We start from the raw sequence: 24,178 nt of genomic DNA on the forward strand, positions 1-24,178 counted from the left end.
GTTAAAAAACATCAAAGCAAAAATCGTCTGCAACGCTTACGCACACTCGTTTGCGTTTGCGCAAGTTTGCGCAGAGAAAATAAAACGTTCACTTACTTATTGTACATTTTGGGTTTGGGCGTATCAACTTCGATACAACTGGTGTAGAAAACAAACACAGATATGCAAATAGCCGTACTAAAGCCATACTAAATTTTAAGTTTTCCGTAGGTTTGTGCACAAACATGGATGCACCCAGCAGGCTTCATTGTGTACAGTGAGTTAGCGCTCTAGTAATTTAATATAGCTCTATGGTTACAGCACCCTATAAATAAAGACTTATAGCAGTCAAGACTTCAAATTGCAGAATCCACTTGCAAGGCCTGTTTTTTTAGCAAATCTAAAGATGCTTCTTCAACACAAAATCAGTTTGATCAGAGTCCTTTCCACAGCAATGACACAAGTGGAAGTCAAATCTCATCTGACAGAGCCAGGTTGCACTGCTTGATTAGCTGTGTGTTCATCTAATGCTGGAGTTTGTACACACATCTCTGTGCATGGGCATCCCCTGTCCATGAAGGACGCTTTCCCAGTTGACGACAACTCTTAAAATGTCATCGTTTGATAACAGGACATTTAAAAGAGTTGAGATAAAAGTGCTCTCACTTCAAGTCTAGCTCCCTGGACTTCCTCTTTTCGAAACTTGAAAAATGATGACCAGGAACCAGCCTATTGCTGTTCCTAATTTCAACTTTCGCTGCATCCTCTTTAGTGCATGCACAGAGATGATATAGTCTATTGCTCGTGATTGGTATTCAGCTTTTGTTTGCTTAGCATGAAAATCACATGGAGTTTTAGCTGGTAACCTGCTTTTATAAGCCAGACTTTTTTTGTGCTCAGCAAATTTGTGTGCTTAGCAGTGCCGTGAAATTGACCCCTAGGCTAAATGTCAGCATGTGGCATAGTCTTGTATGCCGTATACGTCTTGACCCAGAATTGCATATGGCACTGAGCACAACTTCCTGCATTGACACTTCACAACACAACGCTGGGATTAGTTGGAAAGACCAAAGGTTTATCTACGTTGACTGGATCCATTTTTGTTCCAATCCAGGGTCAGTACTTGGCTTTTAGGTTCTTGTTTTCTTCCCGCAATCTCTCCAGCTCCGTCAGGAGGCCCTCGTTGACGGAGTACTTCTGGAGCAGTTCGTGCATCTCATTCTGAAAGAAAAAAATGAAAAATCTGAATTCTTTAACATCCCTTACAGACAAGCACAGGGTGAAATTGGAGTCAGATTCAAGACATTTCCCAAAACCATTTATTATATTTGTGAGGCGTTCTGGCAAAATGAGACGGAACTGGGCACAGGCTGTAGCAGGGTTCGAAATTAGCGGTAGCCAGCTAGCCAAACGCTAGTCAAAACTGCGGCGGGCTAGTCAAACTATTCCTTTAGTAGCCCGGCTGGCAAGTCAAAAAAATTATTGGGACACGGCAAAATGAAAGGACAGGAAGAACTGCTGTATCAATTTGTGTATAATTTTATCAACTGTTTTAAAGGGTTAAATTGTTAGATCTGTTTATTAAAAAAAACTCAGACAAAATTGCCTCAGAATAGATAAAAAATCAGTTGGAAATGGGTAAAAATGATTTTACTTACGACCTACTTCATATCGCGTACTTGCGTGAGAACGAAAATGATATCGACGCGAAGATTTACCAACGTACATCTGATTGATTCTAGATTTATTCAGGCTCGTTTGGACCACGTTTTAAAACAGTTCTTATCAACGGTCATTTTAGATTTGTTTGTAAATGAAAACTCAATCCTTCAAGTTAATCAACAGAATTGTCGGTCCCAAAAGACATTTGAGTCTCCTGTTTAAGTTTAAGCCTATAACCCAGTGACCGCCACAAAATTATTTCATAAATGTTCATGCTTGAATGAGTGATCGAGTTCCACGAGTCCACACGCAAGTTTTAGGAAGTGAGAGGTCAATTTTTGGTACGATATTTGTCTTTCATGTCATGTGATTGTTTTCAGTTTCCATAGAATCCGAGGGTGATTTTCTTAAGAAATCAGTGTACCAAAACTAATTTCAAAAACTCTTGACTTTTACGCGTTGATTTTCCTTTTCGAGGGGCCCTGAAGCGCGCCACCAGGGGTCAACTTTCAGGCTCTATACACGTTTTACATGTATGCACATTGTTGTTAATGAGACACTCTAAAAGAAAAAAGCATGCGGGCTAGTGAAAATGCCCGCGGGCTAGTTAAGAGTCTCTTTCAGTAGCCTGGCTGGCTAGTGAAAATAAAAGTTAAGGTCGAACCCTGGCTATAGTGGAGAAAAATGCAGAAAAAAAGAAATGGAGAAAAAAAATCTATTTTCAGACATTGATATTCGTAATCTTTTATATATCTACACATTTGTTTAAATAACTAGTTTAAAATTTGTGGGATAAACTTGTTTTTAAGGTAAAATGATTGGCATCTTTCATTTTCACGACTGCAAAACTTGAAACTTTAAAGGCTTTTTTTCTCAGTATTTTACTTTTTTTGACAAGTTGATAAATGCGAACTTTAAACAGCCATAACATTAATGTCCGATTTAAGAACAACAAACAGTAAGGTAAGGATAATTTTATTCTCGTTCCTTACACCCCTAAATTCTCATTTTGAACTCTGCTCAGTTCTGTCTCATTTTCCCAGAACGCTCACATTTATCTGAACAAAAAAATGCATTGTAAAGTATTGAAGGAACTTGACGCTAAAGACAGATCAACACTGAGTTTGAATGTTGATTTTAGTCTAAGCACCTTCTTGACGTGAAATGTTATGCAGTCCCACATTCACTCCTATGTCTTTCAAGTTTGATGCATTCAATGGCAAAAAAATCCAATTTTGACAAATTTTGGGTATTTCTAGAGCTTTCAAGTACATATATGTGTACTCCCATTGATTTGAACAGTCCAAATTGAAAAGCTTTTTTTTTCTGTACCCTTGTTCGGTCACTATTTTACATATATACTTGGCGTGATGTTATATATCATGGGTTCTCCCGAGTTCTGCACGACACAAGACCAAACACAGGGTCAACTGTCCATGAGACACTGCAACTTTGGCCTAGATGTACCGAATCTATGAACCTACCTGCTGGATCTGAAACTGCCGGACCATCTCCCGTTGTAAATGCAAAATCTCCCTGTGAAATGACTCCCTGGAAAATAATAATACCAAAAAAAATGGATGAATAGAAATAAAAGTAAGAAATACACACTACAAATAAATAACTCTCCGATTCACACTAAGAAGAAATTAATAATAATAATAATAATAATAATAATCGGAATTTAAGAACGCTCTTATTAGTAAACTAAATCACGGCGCTTACAGTATTATTATTACCCCTGATCATTGGGTCATTTAAACATTCCAAATACCATCTCAGCTCCCTGGGGAGTATACAGCTCGATGCAGCCTGTTAGGAGCAAGAGAGCTAATTCAATCACAATAACCATCTCTGCCCTCACAGGTACCCATTTACTCCTGGGTGGAGAGAAGCAATGAGTGACAAAGTGCCTTGCTCAAGGGCACACGCACCATGACCCCGGCTGGACTCGAACCCACAACCTGCAGCTTTACCCACAGGCCACAAATCCAGTGCCGTTAAACCATGAGGCCACAGCACTCCACTGTACCATTGTACCATTGTACACAAAGCTGGACATCAAGGCAGGCAAGTTGGGCATTTCTGTGGTCAGGTGCACAAGGCAAGACTGTTGTGTCTCAAATCTTGATAATTTTTAAGTTGAACAAAGAAATTTAAACCTGCGACCTCCGGATTGCCGTTCCAGCGCTCTACCAACTGAGCTATCCAGCCCTATATTGGCAGTTTGCCATTTTGTTAGTGTCTTTGCTCAAGGGGCACTAGTCCGAAAGCCAAACTCGATAAATTACTGAAAAGTGCAACCAAAACAAATTCAAATACAAAAAAAAATATTGTGTGTTTTTTTTTTTTGTAAACCTATAAATGCTCCGTTATAAGCTACTGCTACTCTGAATGTACGGATAAGTCAACCTTGCAAGTGAAATAATATACAAATATTGAGTGGCTCAGCGTGGAATGGGAGGAATATTATCGCTCGGTAAAATCTGGACTTTTCCATTTCACGAGGCGAAGCCGAGTGAACTGGAAAAGTCCAGATTTTACCAATATATACTCAATATTTGTTTTATATAACTGACATATAGATCCTTGTCATTTGATATATTTGAACTTTCATTTCAATATAAAACTGAAGGAAAATCCATTTCTCTATTCCACACCACCCCTTCACGAAAATGTTTGAACCTAACGCTGTAGCGCTGGCTCTTTGGAACAATACGCGCTACGCTGAACGCGCACACCAGCATGCATTTGCACACAAGTACCGCGTCATGATCCTAACTGTTGAATAGTATTTCCCATTCCACATGGGCGGATAGTACTTTTTGAGCCGCGGCGTGAATGGGAGCAATAACGAATGTCATGTGATGTGAGTTCCACCAATCAAATGACTAGGATCTGTATGTCAGTTATATAAATCACAATATCAGTTCCTTTTTTAACATAATTTTGCCAGATAAGATTTGACGGTTTGCATGATGAAGATAGCAATATGATTATGATTACGGTTAAACAATGTAACAAATCCCTGCTGTGACTTTGTGGGGTTCTGAACAGAACCGTGGGAAACTCAAGGTTTTGGGACAGTGTGCTCACTGATTCCCTTCGGTCTCCTGACAGTGTGGGCTCCGTGCACAAGTACCCCTTCAATGGCCAGAAAAGGAGAGTTGGGGGAGACCTAGACTGGTTCCCGGTCCATCCACTGCGTATTTCAAATGATCCAAAGTTATTGGAGGCGGGGATTAGTCTGGGTGACCATCGCAAGTTAAATTTTAACGTATTTGCACGCCGACGACGCCTGACGCTCATGCAAAGACACTGTGGCTAATAGCTTTGGCACATTCAGGAAGTCGTGCGTACTTCGCGTGCAAACGAGCACAGTACAGTACGCGCACGCTGTGTGTCATGTCTACGGGGCTCTCAAAACGGGCCCTCTTTTGTTGGCGCACGGAGCCCATACTGTCCGAAACGTTGAGTTTCCCTCCGTTCTTTTCAGAACCTCTGAAAATCACAAAAGAGATTTGTTAAATGACGCAACCATTAACTTAGTCTTATTATTATAAGTTGGACTCTTACTTGAATTCCTCTAAGGAGTCATCGATCATGTTCTTGATGAACTGGACCTGAAAGGGTTGCAGATCGGCACCCCCTGATGCAAGCCTGGACCCCTCCTCCCTAGGGTCGACGATGGTGACGGGGGGACCCACCCTCGACAATGCCCCCATGTTACCGTTCATGACTCTGGGTGCAGCGTCTGACGAACCCCCCAACAGACCCCGGGCAGGGGAGCCTCCCCTGCGTGGTGTCACACCTGGGGACATGAAACAATGAGATGCTAGTTAGGGACTATCGAAAATTAACAATGTTATTAAAGGGCCCATGCAATGTCATTTTTTTTAAATGCCATCCTTGAAAATACACCTTTGCGCCCCATTTAACCTCATTTTTAAATTTCGTTGCGCCAACGTCTAGGCCGAATCGTATGGGTTGTGTAATGCGCGCACACCTATTTGGCCTAATATATGCGGCGTGCATCCAAAACATTTCATAGTAATTCTGAACCAAACTCTTATTTCTTCCAGTAGCACACAAGATGCAGCAAGACTTTTGTGCAACTTCACTGGTCAGCTCTTTTGTGGTGTGAAGTATAAGTGAGACTGAGAATGGACCGTAATTGCCTGCGGAAGTATCGCATACGCACTCCTTTCCCCCATTTAAGCAGATGGCCTAGACGTTGTTTCTCGCGGGTTCGTGGGCGATATGGTTGGTCGTGATAACGCCCTCTTGTGGCGGCGGGTTATCGCAGCCACGGGTTATCTGGTATCAAAGAAACAATGTCTAGCCCCAAGACTTTTCTTAGTTATGCGATGACCACTTTGCACGCACACCAAAAACAATGGAATGCGCTAACCGCTAGCGGCAGAATTTTCTGCCATAGTTGGCAGAGATTCTTTGCCCTCGTCATTTCGGCAGGGACTTACCAGTACCAATTGGCTTGGCATCCACTTCCACCATGGAGTGGATCCCTGTGTTCACCGGTACCCTGCCTGACCCTAATCCAGCGGTCGCCGACAACCCTGCACTCCCTGACCTCGCCGACTCGTTCTCGGGGCTCAAGTTAAATTCCAGTGCACCCCCTGCAGGGAAGTCGCCCCCCAGTAATGGCGTCCGTGGACTCGTAAGCGACTTGCTTCGCTCCCTCACCGGGCTAGTTCCCTGCCGGGTCTGCAGGTCCAGACTGAATTCCGGCTTGCTTGTGGTTTTCGGCTGACTGGTTAAGGAGCTTGTTCGCAATGGCTGTTACAAAAACAAACACAAAATTGAGAAATTTGAGGACAATAACCAATTCACCTCCGAGTGCATGTTTCTGTTTGAGAAGGTAATGACCATGGGACAATGCAGTTTTGCTATAGGCAAAGAGGATGTATTTGTAACAGTGCAGCAATCCCAACGATGCATGGGTACTGTTTATGTTAATAAATTTTATAATTTCACTAAATTAACCATCCTGCTATTTTAACAGTCATAAACAGTCACAGACAGTCAAAATTGACTTCCACTTCCCCTGCTGCACTATTAACAAAGGCTAGTCACCAGCAGTCAGATCACATGTCAAAATCAGTCAACAGACAAAGCAGGCAAGTTGTGGTCACAAGTGTTTTATCACTCACCCGGAGTCAAAGCATAGCTGTATCAAGTTACTTAAACAGTTCCAGCCAGTCAATCCTGCTTTATGTAGGCTGGGAATTCTTAACTGTTAAAAACAGTCACTGGTTGGATTTTGACTGAAATGACTACTTGGCACAGAATGTATGTTTGCATAGGAAGGTTCACGACTGAATTATCCAAAGATCAATTTTGGTGTCAAATTATTATTTTTTTTTTTGGCATTTTAGTGATGAAGACGTTGTCACACATAGACTAGTTACTTACCGAGACCGGATTGAAAGATGTGGCATTAGCACCATTCTGGTCATTAGGAAGGCCCTTTGTGATTGGCTGAGGGGCAATGAGGGATGGCTGTGGCGCTAATTCGACCGAGCCAATCGGATTCCGCCTTAGAGAGATGTTGGACGCGTTCTCCGACAGCGGGGAGAAAAAATCTGGAAAGTTAAAATGATAAACAGCCTGGTCACCAATTTGGATATTGTTTTAAAAAATTTTGAAGAAGGCCTCTTTTTTTATAATTGGATAAAAGAATTTTAAGATGCCGATCTGTACTTCACTAGGCTAAAAAATAATAACAACTGCTATGGACTGTGGACAGAAGCTGTAGATTACACCCCGTGGCCAACTCATCAGCTTGTGAAGCACACGTTATAAATTCCAGCATTTTAAAAGGAAGTGTTATGTCCATGACAGGGCCCATTAACCATGACATTTAATTAATGATTCAGAGAAACGATCCAAAAGTCCTAGTCTGTAATCTCCTTGACCATTACTAGATGATGGATGTTTCAGTTTTTGAAAATACATTTCAGGTTTATCCACTGAGCTCTTAACCCCATGCGCTCGGGAAGCGGTCATGGCCGCGGCCGCTATTCCTCATTGGAATGCAGTTGCCAGCTGTGGTATGTCGTGGCACATGGCTAGTGGGTAGTTCCACAGCTGCTGCTTTTGTGCAGTCCCGCTACCACACAAAGGCTGTGCAGTCATGCGGGCCACTTGCTCCATGTGTGGAGGAATGTCCCCATTATAACCCGTGCTTAAGGGGTTAAAAGCTTAGTCACAGACATGACACTGGAATTGCCCAGCCATTCTTTTTGATAAAACTAAACCACAGTGCTTATAGAAGACCTTTGTGTGATTCGGTAAAGTAAATAATCACATTGAAAAAGACGAAGTGAACAAATAACAAGTGAAAAAGATTGGTTTCGATAGATGAGCTCAAGACTTTTGACAACCATGCCACTATGCTGCAGTGACTGCGAATCGGGACAGTTTGATGAATAAAACCGCAGTTTTAGGACAAACCAAAGCCAGAGATAACTAAGGCTTACCTGGTAAGCTGTCTCTGGATTGGGCTGGGGTACCCTCCGCCTTGCCCATGGTGTCAGGCCGGCTGAGGCGGTCCATGCTTTCTGGGTACTTGACCGAAGACACTGTGCCTAAATTAATATGATTAAATTGTTTTTAAGACAATATATTAATTACACACATGCAACTGGGAAGTAGTAAGAAAACAATAGGAAATCCCAAGCTGTACAAGACATAATTACATAAGTGTGAAGTAAAAAATGAGGAAAGGAGTTAATCAAAGGAAATGATTTGCATGAGGGTAATCGACAACAGTTATCTGTTAAGATCTGTAATAGATATTACCCACCAATTTTAAAGGTAATATACAACATTTGCAAACATAAAAACAAAACTACCAAATTATTAGTAAATACCTTTCTTCACTCAAATTAGGTTTTGCCCTTCACCGACGTTTAAACACTGTATACTCAGTGTGTTACCTCCCGAGTGAAAACAGGAAAAAATCACTCGGGTGGGACTCGAACCCACGACCTCCTGCTTTCTAGTGCAGATGTCTTGCCACAAGAAAAGTGGAATTTCGTATTTATTTCCAACGATGGTCGGCCAAGGTTTTTTTCAAATACTGCCCCCAATTTACCAAATTTAGTATAGTCCACATTTTGTTGCAATCAGTTACACATCCGTGAATGGGTGCAAGCCAGCTAGTCTGGTTCTCTGACCTGACAATTCTGACGTCTATGTACTATGTGTCCATGTACAACGTGTCGAGAAAAAATGTGTCCCACTTTTGATCCTGTCTGTTGTTTACTAATGGAATTAAACCAAAATTTCAGATCATGGAAACAAGGCATGACAAATTTTATGGAGCGAGTTTCATCAATTTTGTGCCAGAGGGTGAGATTTAAACAAAACACTTTCAGAATCTGCCACTTTCAACTTAGCGTCCTCCAATATCAATACAGCGCTGGAGACGGTGGCGGAAGGCAGATGCTGCAGCTGAAGGCTTCTGAAGGAATGTAGGATCACCCCTGATGTCATTGCACACCTCCTTGATCGTTTGGCACAACACAAGATCAAGGAGGTGTGCAATGACATCAGGGGTGATCCTGCATTCCTTCAGAAGCTTGGCTGCAGCATGCGCCTTCCACCACCGTCTCTAGTGCTGTATCGACATTCTCAAAGTGAGTATTTGTTTCGTATGCTGATGAAAGCTGATGAAACTCGCTCCATAAAGTTTGTCTACATGATCTAAACTTGTGGGTTAACTTTATTGGTAAACAACAGAGTATTTGAGGATCAAAAGTAGGACATGTTTTATTGACATTTAGTATAAGAGGGACTAAACCAGACTGCCTGCTCTCTTATGCGTGAAGGGAAAATCATAGCTACCTTCTCTTATCGGCGATATGATGTCCTGATTTTCAATGTCCTCCCGGGGCGTTGGTCGGTTCGTGTTCCCTCTTGTTTCTTCCAGTGATTTGCCCGCATCCATGTCTGTGGACGTCATGCTGCCCCTCTGGACGGTGGGATTGACCATGGCCACCCCCGGGGTCACCTGTGGAAGCTTCCGACTGCCTGCTACTGGCTGCACTGGCTTGCTGCCCTTGCTGCTCACTCCATTGCTCTACGGGTGAATGAGGGGCAAAATAAGCCAGTTCTATCAGGCATGATATTTGAAACTTTGGCCGGGCGTCAGAGGCCCCCTTAGTCCCCAGCAAAATCAAGGTGCAGTCAAACCCCTTTCTCATAAATTAGACTTTACTGAACATGTAGAGTTTTCCAAGGGTTTCTTTTTTTTTAATACATTCAGATGTTAGAGTGCTCTGTCCTGTCAGAATTTAGCTCGTGATTTCAGCGTGTGATTGTGTCAAAATACTGGCAGTTTTTGCGTCCTCCTTGCATGGAGATTCTAAATGTACGACTGAATGTGCGGCTGGATCGCAGCATGGAAATGCTGATTCGCGTGCTGAATCGCGTGAATGAACTACGTGCTGAACGGCGGGCTATGCCTGACAGGTATTCGTCATGTTAGTTACAGCATTGGCTTAACCGGTTTTAATGTTACACTGATTAAAAAAGTGAACCAAGTCAGTTTTGATTTGTGGTTTATTTCATTAAACCTCCTGCTATCTGAACAGTCAAAGACAGTTACAAAATCGATCCTCTTCCCCTGCCATGCCTTTTACAGGCTAGTCACCAACAGTCAGATCATATTTCAAGCAAGCACTGTGGCTAGTCAAATTCAGTCAACAGACACAAACAGGAAAGTGGTAGGCAAAGCTGGCTTATCAATCGCCTACAGTCCAAGCATAGCTGTATCAATTTACATAAACAGTCACAGCCAGTCAATCCTGCCAGTCAACAGCTACCCTATCCGGGAGCTGTTGAAAACAGTCACCTGATTGATTTTGACTGAAATGACAACTTGGCACTGAATGTGCGTTTGCATAGGAGGGTTAACAAACTAACATACCCTTGTTGTTGGGCTGTTCTGGAATTGCACACACTGCACCGATGACTTGTGGCCGTGCAGCACCTTGAGAGGGCTGGACCCCGTCCGCAGGTCGAAGATGTAGACCTTGCCTCGCGTGGATCCAACGGCTAGCGTGGCACCGTCGTGCATACAGGAAATAGAGGTCAAGGGTGACTCCACCGTCATGCTCTTGATTACGCTGATGAGGGCCAATCAGGATAGAATGGCGTAAATTTGACTCGAAGGTTGATCAAAGCCAAAGTCATATACTGGGCAATAAGCCATTTGCGAGTTAAATTTGAATAAAATCTGGGACGCTGACTTAATCCAATGCTTTACACGTTTTAACTTTGCATTCTCCCGACCAAAGAGACTGTTGCTATATCACGTGATTCGGGGCAAGCCTTTTGCTAGTAACCCCCAGCTCCGGCATGGTCTGGTGTGTTTGTGCCATTCTCACCCATTGTGAATAATGTATTGGTGCTGAGCGTCTCTTATGTAACTATGCAAGAGCTTGCCCCGAATCATGTGATTAGCAATGGTGTCTTTGGACTGGAGAATTCAAAGTTAAAATGTGCCAAGCATTCTGAGCAAGCCAGTGTACCAGAAATTTTTCAAATGTAAATCCCACTCGCAAATGGCTTACTCCATAAAATCAAACGAACATCCAACCACATGATGTACATGTACAAGGTCGTTAAGGTGGTGGTACCTTACTTTGTTCTGTAATTGTTTTCTACTCATTAGATGTCACATATTAGTGATGTATCACATTCACTTTTGCAACTGCAGCTCATTAAAGTGTCCGACATGTACGTCCAAATTTACGGAATTGCCCTACTGTGGCTTTTATTGCAAACTCAGGCAGTGTCCTAATAACATTTGCTTTGTCCGGCAATAACACAATGGAAATCGGATGTGAATTTGACCACTTCCACTGGTGCATGTGTTATAGCAAGCCACAGCCAAGTCAATCAGACGCAGCGTTATTTAACGATAGACCTTCATACTTTGGTGGTGCAGCTAATGACTCCAATCTAAGTCTTGAGATTAATACCGAGGCATTAGCTATGAATAAGGTGATGCATAGTTGTATTTAACCCTCCTACTGATAGAACTGTCACAAACTGTCATAAAAACCAACCCACTTCCTCTCCCATAGCTTTTGTACAGGCTGGTCACCAACTGCCAAAACCCCTATGGATTAAAGCTACAGTCCATCATTTGCAGCCATCCGAAAAAGTAGCTGGCGTATTATTGTTGAAAAACATACTTGGTTGAAAGATAGTAAGGGGACTAAACTCCCTGTGAAATTATTCTTTCTGGCAAGCTGTCATTTTGAAGTAATCAACGAAAGAAGGACTTTCCAACGGTGCGTCTTAAGACGCACCGTAGGAAAATTTAAATTAGTAGTTCGTTTTGTTATTCGGCGCAGCGCGCGCAAGCATTGGCACGACGTACAGGCGCGCGCGGTTGCTATAATTTGTCGGATCAGTGCGCGACATCGCGTATAGTTTCAATTCAAAACAATTCAAAACATGATTCAGCAACTTTTGATTTGAAATTGAGATCTTAGAATGCTGTTTTTCTCGGAATATACAGCTGAAGCTGAGCTGAAACTTCATCAGGTTAGTTGTTCAGTATCCTTCATTAGATTTTGAACACTTTTGTTGCTTCAAACGAACAAAAGTAATATGTCTTGCTTAGGGCATGAAAAACACTATCTCTGGATTTCACTTACTAAGAACACCCCTTACTACCTGCCCAAGACATAAAAAAATGACCTTCTAAAATGATCTTTACCTCTTTCCAATGACGTCGTAGCATACAATCCTCTTGTCCAAACCGGTGCTCATCAGGAGCATGTCGTTGACCGGGGAGAAGACCAGGGCCGTTGCCGGCGCCCGGTGGGCATCCCTGAACGTGGAGATTGCCTTGCGGGAGTTGGTGTCCCACATGGTGAGGCCGCCGTCATCCGACACAGAGGCCAGGAGGGATTTCTTGAAGAGGGAGTACTCCAGACCACGAATGCTCTGGGAAAAAGCAACGAAAGAAAAAATGCACGTCAACGGCAATTTCTATAGTGACTGCGATTTCCCTAAGGCCTTAAAACAAAATTTCAAGCAAGCACTGCAACTAGTCAAACTCAGTCAACAGACAAAAAGGCAAGCGGTGGGCACAGCTAACTTATCAATCACAAACAGTCAAAGCACAGCTGCATCAAATTCAGAGATGCCACAGGGTCTGCTTGAAAAACCGGAAATGTGTCTGCTGGAAAAAAAAACAGAACAGCTGCTTCAAAAAAAACGGAACTTTATTTTTTTGTTGTAAAAAAGCCACCAAGTCCCCGTTGTCATCTTTCTCTTGTACTTGTTGTAGCCAAGCCAAGTTCCATTTATTTTTTCTGCCTTCCCGAATTTCCAACGTAATATTCGACACGAAACATTGGAAACATGCACGATTCCACAACACTGTTGGTGTACATGACCTTTGCACTACGCGATGCGCGCGACTAAAACATGGTCGGTACCCGGCGTTTTTTGTGTTCACATATATCACTGCGATTGGGAACCACCGATAGCTAAAATGATAGACTTGATTTCCAGGCTGAATGCTATGTGTGCTTAGCACACAACATGCCCGCACGCGGTAAATGAAGCACGTGAGGCGCCGTTGTATACGTGCAAGTATGTACATGTACGTCGGCCGCCTGGTCGCATGCAGGCTCGGCAACAACAAAGACAACGTCGTGCGAGAGCGCTATTAAAAACGAGGTAAAAATCAACGCATTTCCACAGTTTTTCTTCTCTTTTTCCAGTTTTTTCCAGGCCGGAAAAAAGCAGAATTTTGTGAGATTTAAAAAAAACAACGGAATTCCGGTTTAAACCAGAAAAGTGGCATCTCTGCAAGTTACATAAACAGTTCCAGCCAGCCAATCCTGCTTTACGCAGGCTGGGAATTCTTAACTGTTGAAAACCAATGACTCGACTGAAAGGACAACTTGGCACAGAATGCATGTTTGCATAGGAGGGTTAAATGCTAGCTTTCAGTTACCTGTGCTTTGGGGGCCAGTAGCGGGCTGCTGGCCTGACCAGAGACCACATTGTGCAGTAGGATCTCCCCACTGGCTGACCCAGACGCAATGTAGGTGTCGTTCCAATTAAACGTTGTGTAGGTCACTGCGTCTTGGTGGCCCTGAGAGGTCAAAGGTTAGAGGTTACTTCGATATTTGTTTTTGCCTATCATTATTTCGGGCAGGCTGAGCAATTTCACAACAACTAACTGATAATAATTTATACCCATCAAGCACTTTTAACAAAGATCAAAGCATTTTACATTAACCCTAGCCCCGTAGTAGCTCCCCACGACTACCCTGCTAAATCTAACAGAGTTTGACAGTTACTCATATGAGTTGACAGTTACTCATATGACTGGCATGCTCAATCCAACAGAATTCAACTGTCCCTCATTTTTCTGTTTGCTGCTGGATCCAACGGAGTCCAAATTGGTGTTATTTACCAGCACCCAACAGAATCCGACTCTGAATGTATTCAGTTGCCTGAATCCAACAGATTTCAACAGGAATAGATGCAGGGGGTTTACTGCTCAATCAAACAGGACCCAACAGATATGTGAAATAGTTGGATCCCGTTGGATTGAGCAGGGTTAGGGTTAATTATTACCCCTGCTCATTGGACCCTCAAAATATCCCTAATACCATCTCAGCTCCCTGGGGAATATGAGACTTGATTCTACCAATTACCTGGGCAAACATCTCAACAATAACCATCTCTGCTCTGACAGGTTCCTTTTTTAAAAACTCTTTCAGGAGAAGAAATTAGTGCCACAAGTCTTTCCCGTGAACACATGCACAGTAATCTACCTAGAATTATCCACAGGATCTTGGATTGGCCGTGTCAGACCACAGCGTTCCACATTTCATCAGATAAACCATAATGGTAATAAGTGACTGTTTTTACTGTTTATCAATGTTCACTTGAATAAAACAGGTAATTGAGTTATTAAACCAATTTCTATTGACAGTTTAACGTTACAAAGGTAAAAACCTTAATTTCTATTTTCTTTTTTTTTTCATTTTCAAGGGTATTTTGGTGCCTTTTTGATTATTGTGCTAGAAAGCAAATTTCCATATTCATGAGCAAAACTGTGATGTCATTTCAGGCAGAGATCTCAATTGCCAGAATTTTGGATATTTTGCATTTATATTTTGCATTTATATTTTGTCTGTATATATTTATATACAGACCACTTGTTCATGTCTTGCTCACTGATACAGAGCGCTGTGGTCCAATGGTTACGGTGTTTGACTCGTGTGCTGTGGTACATGGGTTCGAACCCTGACAAGGAACATGGTGCTTGTGTTTTTGGGCAAGACACTTTACTACAATTGCCTCTCTCCACCCAGGAGTACAAATGGGTACCTGTGAGGGTAGAGACCAGAATGCGCTGATCTCGAGCTGCTGCAAAAACGGGTCTCATGACCTGATGAACCTGAAATAATTGTGAAGCGCTTTGAGACCGTTGGTATAAAGTGCTATATAAGCACATTATTATTATTATTATTATTTTTATTAAGGTTTACTGTTACTCACTGTGTAGGTTTTCTTGAGTTTCCTGGACTTGAGATCCCAGATGCTGACGATGCGATTCTTGCCACCTGTCAGGAGGTAGCGGGAGGTGGAGTTGAAGGCTACACAGGTTTGCTTCTCCTGATACAGACAGAATTCAAGTTTTAACGCCCAACAAATTGGGATATCAACCCAGAGAAGTACAGTGGTTAGGCTAGACAATCCTGACTCAATTAAAATGCCAGATTTGGGATTTCAACCACGAAGTTTTCTTGGGTCGGGGTGGGAAGGAGGGGGGTGGGGAAGGAGGGGGCTGGGGAGGGAGGGGGGTGGGGAAGGAAGGGGGTGGGGAAGGAAGGGGGTGGGGAAGGAGGGGGCTGGGGAGGGAGGGGGGTGGGGAAGGAAGGGGGTGGGGAAGGAAGGGGGTGGGAAAGGAGGGGTGTGGGGAAGGAAGGGGGTGGGGAAGGAGGGGTGTGGGAAAGGAGGGGTGTGGGAAAGGAGGGGGGGGGAGGAAGGGACACTTTCAAGTTGATAAGGACTCAGTGTGCAAGTACCCCGTCAACAATGACAGAGAGAAATTTAGGCGGGACCTTTGAACCACATTCCAACTATCTACTGGCATTGAAATTGGTCTGGCGCACATCTTCTTTGCACAATACACGGGCAAAGCGGTGCTTGCAATGCACGTACAATGTCCCGCACACAAAGCTCATGTGAGTGGTCATTTAGCACCAACTACATGTACTATAAACAGAGCCCATAGCAGTGGGGCACCAAACTCAGCGACTGCTGCATTAGTGAGCACAAAGTTATGTCTGAGTCCCATCTCAGTAGGCCTGGGACTTTTTTTTCTCTCATACTCACAGTGGCACCAAGTATAAAGTCCATATAAATAAACATCAGAGAAGGGCAAAACCCTATACAGTGTAAAGCGTGAGTCAGAGTGATCTGGACCCAATTTAAAGAAAATTTAATTGAAATCGCGTACTGATGTGACAGTATTTCAAACTATGCAGTCAAATCAGTATGCGATTTCAATCAATTTGTTGAACCATGGAACCGTGGTCAGAGTGTTTTTAGCGCGTGTTCTTTGCTTGCGCTTTTCTTCAAAACGGAACAATGGATATATACATGAAACTTTCACCAAATATGTCCAAAATGCCAGCCTTTAACATATCTCATTTGCACTTGTTTTGATAATTGCTACATATATTTTCATATTTTCTTTAATCAATTTGGGTCCAGATCATTCTGACTCACCCTGTATTACAATTTAAATCTCGCTAAAGACAAACAAATCTGCTTACATCATGTCCAAGTATGAAGTGTTTACGACAAGACAACCAACTAGATAAAGAACATTTTTTTAGGACGAACAAATTTCTGGATTTTCGTTCTTGAAAAAATCCCGAACATTCTTAAAGGAATGGTCTCAGCCATTCTTAAAGGAATGGTCTCAGCCATTACAACAGAAATCTGTAATGGCTGAGACCATTCCTTTAAGAATGTTCGGGATTTTTTCAAGAACGAAAATCCAGAAATTTGTTCCTCCTCAAAAAAAGCTTAATGATTTTTGATTAAGCTACTCACCTCTTCTGCTATTTCGATGATGTTAGATGCTGCATTCTTGATGAACGTCAGCACCACTTTGTCCCCCGAACTCCCTGCACTCGCTAATATCTGATGTGATCGCAGCAGTTAAAGATTGAAACACATTCTTATGGTTCAGATGTTGGGAAATTCTCATAGAAACATAAATCATCGACAGGCTTGGCCAAATACTTTGCAACTCCAATTTCTGTACTAGCTGCTTTTATTTTTCACTGGAGAAACTGCACAATGTGGATCAACCGCCTTTTCCTGTTTATAAAATTTAGCCTTAAATTGCGAACATAAACATCTGTTCATTGAAAGCATTAGTGAGAAAAGATTGCTCATTGGCTTACTGCCATGTACTGACACAAAGATATCAAACATTCTGGTAACTTGTGCTGCTGAAATAGCTGTAACATTGAGGTTTCTGCCTAAAATGGCATCACACTTTGCTCATATATTTACATGTGCATTAGCATATTATGCTAATTATTATCCTTGAAAATTTTGCCATTTCCAAGGATATTGTGGTGTCTTTTGGTTTTTATCATAAAAACCAAAAAGACACCACAATATCCTTGAAAATGGCAAAATGGAAATTGAAAATCAGGTTAAATGGTATACAAATGTGCATTTTTATTCATGGACTGCATTAAAAAAATCATTATGGCCCTTAAAAGTTTTAAGTAACTTGGCATTAGACTGGGGCTGGCAGGGATTGAATGATTTTCTCCGGCCAAAGGATATTGTTATGACTCCAGCTGATGGAAGAGATTGCGCTGGAATGCGGACAGAACTGATGTAAAGGGGCGGAGCTAGCTGCTACATCCCACAGCTTGATGTCATCCCCGCCGGTGGCTAGCTTAAGCCCATCCTCCATGGTGGGACTCTGATGACTCTGTGCTGGATGTGCTCAGGGGATCGGCATGAGGGCGTGCTATACTACACGACGACCATGAACAGTCAGGTAGTTCAAAATTAGACTACAAACAGTGACCTGAAGAAGGAAAAAACAGTGCAATATTATGACAGAAAATCATTAAGTTTGAGTAAAATGTCAAAATCTAATATTGCTCTGTTTTATAGTCAGTGGTCAGTCACCTGGTAATAAGTAAATGTATACGACAAACAAAACTGGCATGCAAAGCTCTCACTTTAAACATGGGTCATCATGAAGTCTGTTTGGGACACTGTTCCAATACAAGAGAACATAAATCCACTGTAGTCTGCTGTTTTGAACTAAAATGCGTACGAAAGTTGCATGTTTTTTTACCCAAAGTACTGTTCAAAATGATAAAACCCAAGTGTAAATATAATTTTAAAAGACTACTGTAACTAAAAAAAAAAAAAAAAAGACTGTATAGACCTATGAATTGATTTTCAAAAACTGTTTATTTCGCGCAATGAATGAAAGAGTTGGTCAGTATTCTAGCAATATTATTCTGGTAAATTTCACATTTTTGTTTGACATTGGGGATATCAATATGTAGATGGGTAATTTTTGAAAGGTATTAGGCTTAATCAATGTTAATTGAAAATTTTCGTCTGCAAATTTACAAATACTCAATTGAGTTGTGTGGATGATTGGTAAGGCCGTTTTTTTTTAATTACTTGGATTACGGAATCGCCGCCGGAAAAAATCGGAATTTTGAAAAAAATTTTAAAAATCGCCGCCGGAAATTGTCGATTCTGACTACCCCAAAAAAAAAAAAAAAAAAAAAAAAATGTGCCTATCGTACAAAAAACTCTATATTGCGCGCTGTCCAGGCCTGTAAACCATAGTATTAGTACTGGTTTGATCGAACGACACCAGTGTTCTCCAACTTTGTAGAACAAACCTGGCGCCCCGCCATGCTTTCTGCAGCGCCCGCCATGTTTAAGAAGTCCCCGCCAAGCTTTAAAATCCTGCCGCCAGGTTTAATTTTTTTGACTCTACAGTGTACATTTACAACTAAAATAATTGATTTCAGTTGTTTTTCCACACATTAACAATGTGTTTCGATGTCATCCCAGCCCGATCGGGGTTGTCTTAAAATCTCGCTGAATCAATCACACCCACGGTACGGCCGGCCGTGCGAACACCAGCGATTCCCCATGCACTGTACGTACTATACTATTAGGTACGCGCGATGTACAAGTACACACTGACAACTGAATCCCCAGTTCCGGAGTGTGCCGATACTTCAAGTAGCGACAACCCCGCCGCAAAAATATATATCTGTATTAGTACACACACACACCAGCAGGAGTACGTACGGCAGATCTTACGTGCAGCCAACCGACTTTCTTTTTCTCAGTGCTTCCACGCGCGGTACACTATATAATACGCATTGATGTTTTTGTACGAGGAAAACGAGCTCGAGGCCAAAACACGCGTGCACATGGTGTCCGGACGATCATGCCGATTGTCAAAAGTTATAAATGGCGATCGTGTATGGGCCTGGTTCTCAAAGAGAACAAAATCCACTTTTAATTTATTTGACTTACCAAACTAGTTGTCGACATTTAAGAACATACAGGTAGGTCATAAATAGAGGGAAATTTGGGGGGAAAATGACGATGACAACGTCAAAACGCAACATGAAAATAAAGATGACGATCGCACGGCACCGGCACCACCCATAAAATCGCGTTAAAAAAAACGTAATTTGTATCCCATTTTGTTTTTCACAATTACAAAAAGGTGTCATTTGATCTGAGAGAAGTCTGCTTTAGGTTGAAAAGGAGATTTTTGAATGCTAAAAAAATCGGGGGAACTGGCCTGGTCACTCCATGGTCACTATTTCTTTGAAACCGTGGTTTTGAAAATGCAGTGACTGTTCATTCTCGTGCCCGTTTTTGTTTCTTCATGTCTCTATGGGCGCCGCCATGTTGGATGATAGGGCGCCCCCATTTTTTTTTTTTTTTTTTTTTTTTTTTCATTTCCCGCTCGCCGCCGGAAATGGGGACCCAAAAATTCCGTAATCCAAGTAATTAAAAAAAAACGGCCTAATATAGCAACCTGAAAACTCCTTGTTGATGGGTGTAAAAGAGGGTGGGAAGATTTGGAAAATTGTTGAGACAAATCAATACTTTAAAGTTAAAAAAAAATTAAAAATCTGATTTAAATCAAAAAAATTGCCAACCCTGCATTTGAGGAATTTCAACCCACCCTAGAGCACTTATCCACATCAAAATAATACATGTGAAACTCAGGGGCCGAACATTTCATGACAGGAGAATTTGGAGGTCAAAGGAAAATTGAAACTTTTCTGCTACAGGCTAGCAAGTTACTTTGCCCTGGTTGGTTCTGTACTAGTCACAGCGAAAAATACCCTACATGAATTGGCACGGAACGGCCGCGAGAGGGCGTCACAGCGATCTCATTATATGACGTCATCATACTGACCATAAAAGGCAGTTTTCATGAATGAAACTGTTGCGCATGCGCACATGCTTCACGTCTGTACCTCGAGTCGTTTCCACTTCGACAGAGTTCACGACGATCTTTCGAATGGTACCAAAATCGTATGAATTCGTGGTTTTCTTCGACTTTATATTCCATTTCTTTGGTGTCAACCTGAGGCGCAACAACTCGCGGATTCCTTGGTGGTATTTGAATTTTGGTAGGTCATATTTTTGTTGCGATTTTAGTGTGAAACCGCGCCACTGGCTGAAGGTGTTCGTTAATCATTGGAAAATCATATGCAACGTGTTTTGTGTGTGGGGGTTGAGTGTATTGAGTGCGCCACGTCAATATGCATGGCGACGACGACGTTGATGCGTACGTCGTACGTCAAATCGTGCGTGGCCGTTACACATATACGACCTGACCCCGACGCGTACAGTCTATATCTAGGCGGCGCGGGCGCGGTACATGCACGTGCGGTTTGTTGAATGTAAATTGACATTCGTGCAAGCGATGAAAATGCAAGATTCAGATTTAATACTGATTCAGATTTGATAATCCAGGCGTGCGATTTGTCAGGATTTCAAGAATTTTTGTGTGGATTTTTCCTGATTTCAGGCATTTTTGACAGGATTTTTTCTTGTAAAAACTTTTGGAATTTTTTGGGGTCAGGATTTCCTGATTTAATTTAGGAACTTTTTGTCTTTTTTTTCTGATTTCCGGATTCTTTAAGATTTTTTTTAGGAATTTGGAATTCCTGAATATTGTTCACTTTTAAAAGTTTATTAAGGACAGATGAAGAGATGTAAATTAAGGGAGCCTTATACAAATTAAAACATTAATAGACCCTTAATTGCTTTTTAACCATCATCGGCGACCTGTACCTTCAAACCCTTTACCAATTATTTTATGGATTTTAATTTTTTTTCAGGTTGGCGGGAAGTGTCGTGCCCTTGTCGCGATGTCGTCTTTCGGTCCAGAGTTTCTACATACGTCACCTGAAATTGCAGCGCCATGAAGAGGTGGAAGCGTGCCTCCTGTGACAGCGACAACATTTAATACATTGCCGTTATTAATGAATAGTTTTCCCCACCCAATTTTAACTCTTTCAGTGCCCGCGACATTTCAAAAGTTTAACCCTAAAGCGCCCAACTTCGAGCTTTTGTGTTAATTATTCAAAATTCTATAAAAAAAAAGTAAATAAGTTGTAATCACCAAACTTGTTGTATCTTGCTCTCTGGTATATTCTTGTTACCTTCAAAAGTCAATATTAGTCATGCACCTAGTAATAAACCCTGAAACACTCTCCTGAACACAGGGGAATTCCGCACTTTTGCAGAATATACGTGTGTCGCGTCTGATACCCCTCCTCGTACAAACTCTGTTCATTATCATAAATATTGCCATGATTGTCACTTTTAGCACCATCATTATCATTTGTATCGGTATCCCAATGTTCGTCTTCTGACTCACCATCCAGTTCTGAAATATCCATGGATTATTCTGAATCAGAAAAGTAATCCCTTACCCTGTCCAAATCGGCGTAAAAATACACTGATTTTCTCTGGAGATAACACGCGAGCTCGGTTTATGGGCGCCGCCATTTTGTCAACAAATCGAAACTCAGTGTGACGCCCTCTCACAAGAACTCGAATATAAAAATAAATACAGGTCGTACATGCATATAATTGGTACCATTAGAAAGAGCGAGAACGCCCCCTTTTGATAACATGTTACTCTACCTCGTACATGTACGAGGTTTGGCGATTTTAAGCACGAACATTACCTCGTACATGTACGAGGTTGGCGCTTTTGGACTAACAAAAATACCTCGTACATGTACGAGTTTGGCACTGAAAGAGTTAACAAAAAAATATTTTAATATCGTGCGACATGAAGTTTTTATTTCAAACTGTCTTTATCGCTCCCCATTTTGACGGTAGCATAACAATTCAAAGAGAAGAGCTTACATGACTACACAAACTAATACAAGTAATTCAAAACTTACCGTTATACGAGAGAAAACTAAGCTTCTTGGAGGCTATGCAATGGGTTAAGCCGTATCTTAATTAGGTTTGAACCTGCCATTGTTTCCCTTAATCCTGCTGAGCTGAGTGGGGTGTGAAGGGGGCTGTTTATTGAGGAGGGAAGTCACATTGCTGTTTACGTGTTGTACATGTAGGTTAAATTTCAGTCTTAATTATTCAGGTACCGGTCGAAACCACAAGAACAATGCTATACACATAGAAAACGGGTTGAATGTTTATTGAAAAAAGCTAAAATTTACAATTACAATAATGCACTTGGTAAAAATAAAGCCCTGGGAATGGACAGCAAGGAAAGCACTATTGTGAAAAGAGTTTATAAACAATCTTTAGATTTAAATGTATAACTCGAGTGTTTGGGTCAAGAGATCTTCCACTATTTTTCCAAGTGAATTGTATACTAACCAAAAACAACCAAGTTGTAATACACAAAATATCAGGTATTACGAACATGCGTATAATAAAATGAACATAGGCCAAACTTTTCTATTAAAAACGAGTCTCTGATGTCTCTGAATTTGTATCCCGAGTCATTTCTTTGTATATTTTAGACAACTAAGAGTTAGAAAATATAGTTTACAAAATGCTCCTATTTTAACCAGAATTTCCTGGGATGAAAGGAGGACTTCCCTTACTTAAAATACTTCAATTTGCGACTATCAACACGCCTTGGAAATGGCAATTGTTTGAGTAAAATCCGTAATCTATTTCGTGATAAACTTGCGGGAAGTCAGCAGGTCAGCCCGCTCGACAGTGCGAAGTTCTCCGCGGCTCGGAATGCACCGGCCGTACGTGCCTGCACAGGCCGTGCGTGCGTGCGTAAACGAATCCCTGACATGTGGTTTCTGTGACGTCACGGGCCCGGCCGGGCACGTCCACCAATGAGCGCCGCGCTTGTCGCCCACGCCCCCATTCCCATCCGTGTTACACGGCCAATGGGGAATTTTTCGCTAGTACGGCAATGTGGGAATCTTACATGTACCAATGGGTACTTTGAACGTGTCGTCATTTTGGTTTTCGAACACATTTTCTGGTTGTCGTTGTTGTCTTTTACCTTGTAATTTCCCTCATAAATCAAAGCCCTGGCTCCTGCCCTCTTTGTCTTTCAGCACCAAGTTAAACCTGCCGTCATGGCTGTGCTGTTCAGACAGACATGTCACTTGTCAGACATGTCATGCATGCCAGTCAGACATGTCAGATGTGTCAAGAAATATCAGAATGTCACCTTTGACTTGAGTGTCATTTACCTTAAAGGAACAAAATCCCGAAATTCTTAAGTCAGAGCTTTCGAATCCGGTGTGTCGGAAACAGACGCTATTGCAATGACTTCATGCACAATTTTGAAGTTGAATGAAATCCATTCGGTTGACAGTCCCATCAAAAACAGTAATATTAATTGATGACGAATCATTATTTTACATAACATCAATCTTAAAACTTAACACCTACTCACCTGTATGTCAGTCGTAAAGAGTGATTATTTGCTTCATCCAACTCGGATATTTCGTGGACGTTTTTGTCCGCATAAAAAGTTGTTTCCAACTACCGCCAGTTTTCCAGATTGCAAAATACGCAATAGCGCCCTCTTCGTTGGAGGGAATACATGAACAGCGCCCTCTAGCTCTTGAGTCATGGGTTTTTTTTTTAGTAATCACGGAGCGTGCGTGTTTCATATTCTGGGGGTTTTTTTGGTCAAATCCATGGTCAAATCAAGGACAGAAACCACTCCATGAATTGGAAAATGGAATAGTATTAATTGAAGGGGGGGAACAATCATATTCTTGATTTGTTACTAATGAACAAGATAATAGAATTTGACTGATAAAATGCATAGTTGACTAGCATAGTCTGTCATATACATGTACATCAAGTTCCTCGGCACTCCACTTATGGACGTTGCTGAGTACCGCTGTAGTAGTAGTAGAAGTAGAAGAAGTAGCGTGATGGGAGAAGTTTGCACATGCGGAAT

At 41.8% G+C, this 24,178-nt stretch overlaps 1 protein-coding gene and 1 long non-coding RNA gene across 3 annotated transcripts; one reads left to right on the forward strand and one right to left on the reverse strand.

Annotated features, from left to right (window-relative positions):
- Nucleotides 1–207: 207 nt before the first annotated feature.
- LOC119737437 (protein NEDD1-like) lies at nt 208–23,772 on the reverse strand. Of its 2 annotated transcripts, none has more exons than XM_038211791.1 (14): nt 23,663–23,772; nt 17,524–17,773; nt 16,774–16,868; nt 15,208–15,324; nt 13,649–13,789; nt 12,398–12,627; nt 10,595–10,793; nt 9,511–9,745; nt 8,142–8,249; nt 7,075–7,244; nt 6,123–6,441; nt 5,218–5,452; nt 3,126–3,192; nt 208–1,200 (listed from the first exon to the last, which is right to left on the reverse strand). In XM_038211791.1, exons 2-14 carry the CDS (start codon nt 17,654–17,656, stop codon nt 1,096–1,098), a joined length of 2,154 nt encoding a protein of 717 aa, XP_038067719.1. In that variant the 5' UTR covers nt 17,657–17,773; nt 23,663–23,772; the 3' UTR covers nt 208–1,095. The 2 variants fall into 2 exon arrangements, with proteins under 2 accessions (XP_038067719.1, XP_038067720.1); XM_038211792.1 differs by having other exon boundaries at nt 209–1,200; nt 6,123–6,438.
- LOC119737438 lies at nt 20,082–21,268 on the forward strand. The gene is made up of 2 exons (XR_005272379.1): nt 20,082–20,381; nt 21,096–21,268. It is a non-coding gene; the product is annotated as an uncharacterized LOC119737438 (long non-coding RNA).
- Nucleotides 23,773–24,178: the final 406 nt, after the last annotated feature.

This window comes from Patiria miniata, unplaced genomic scaffold (genome assembly GCF_015706575.1).
Source record: "Patiria miniata isolate m_02_andy unplaced genomic scaffold, ASM1570657v1 HiC_scaffold_3, whole genome shotgun sequence".
Lineage (NCBI taxonomy): Eukaryota > Metazoa > Echinodermata > Asteroidea > Valvatida > Asterinidae > Patiria > Patiria miniata.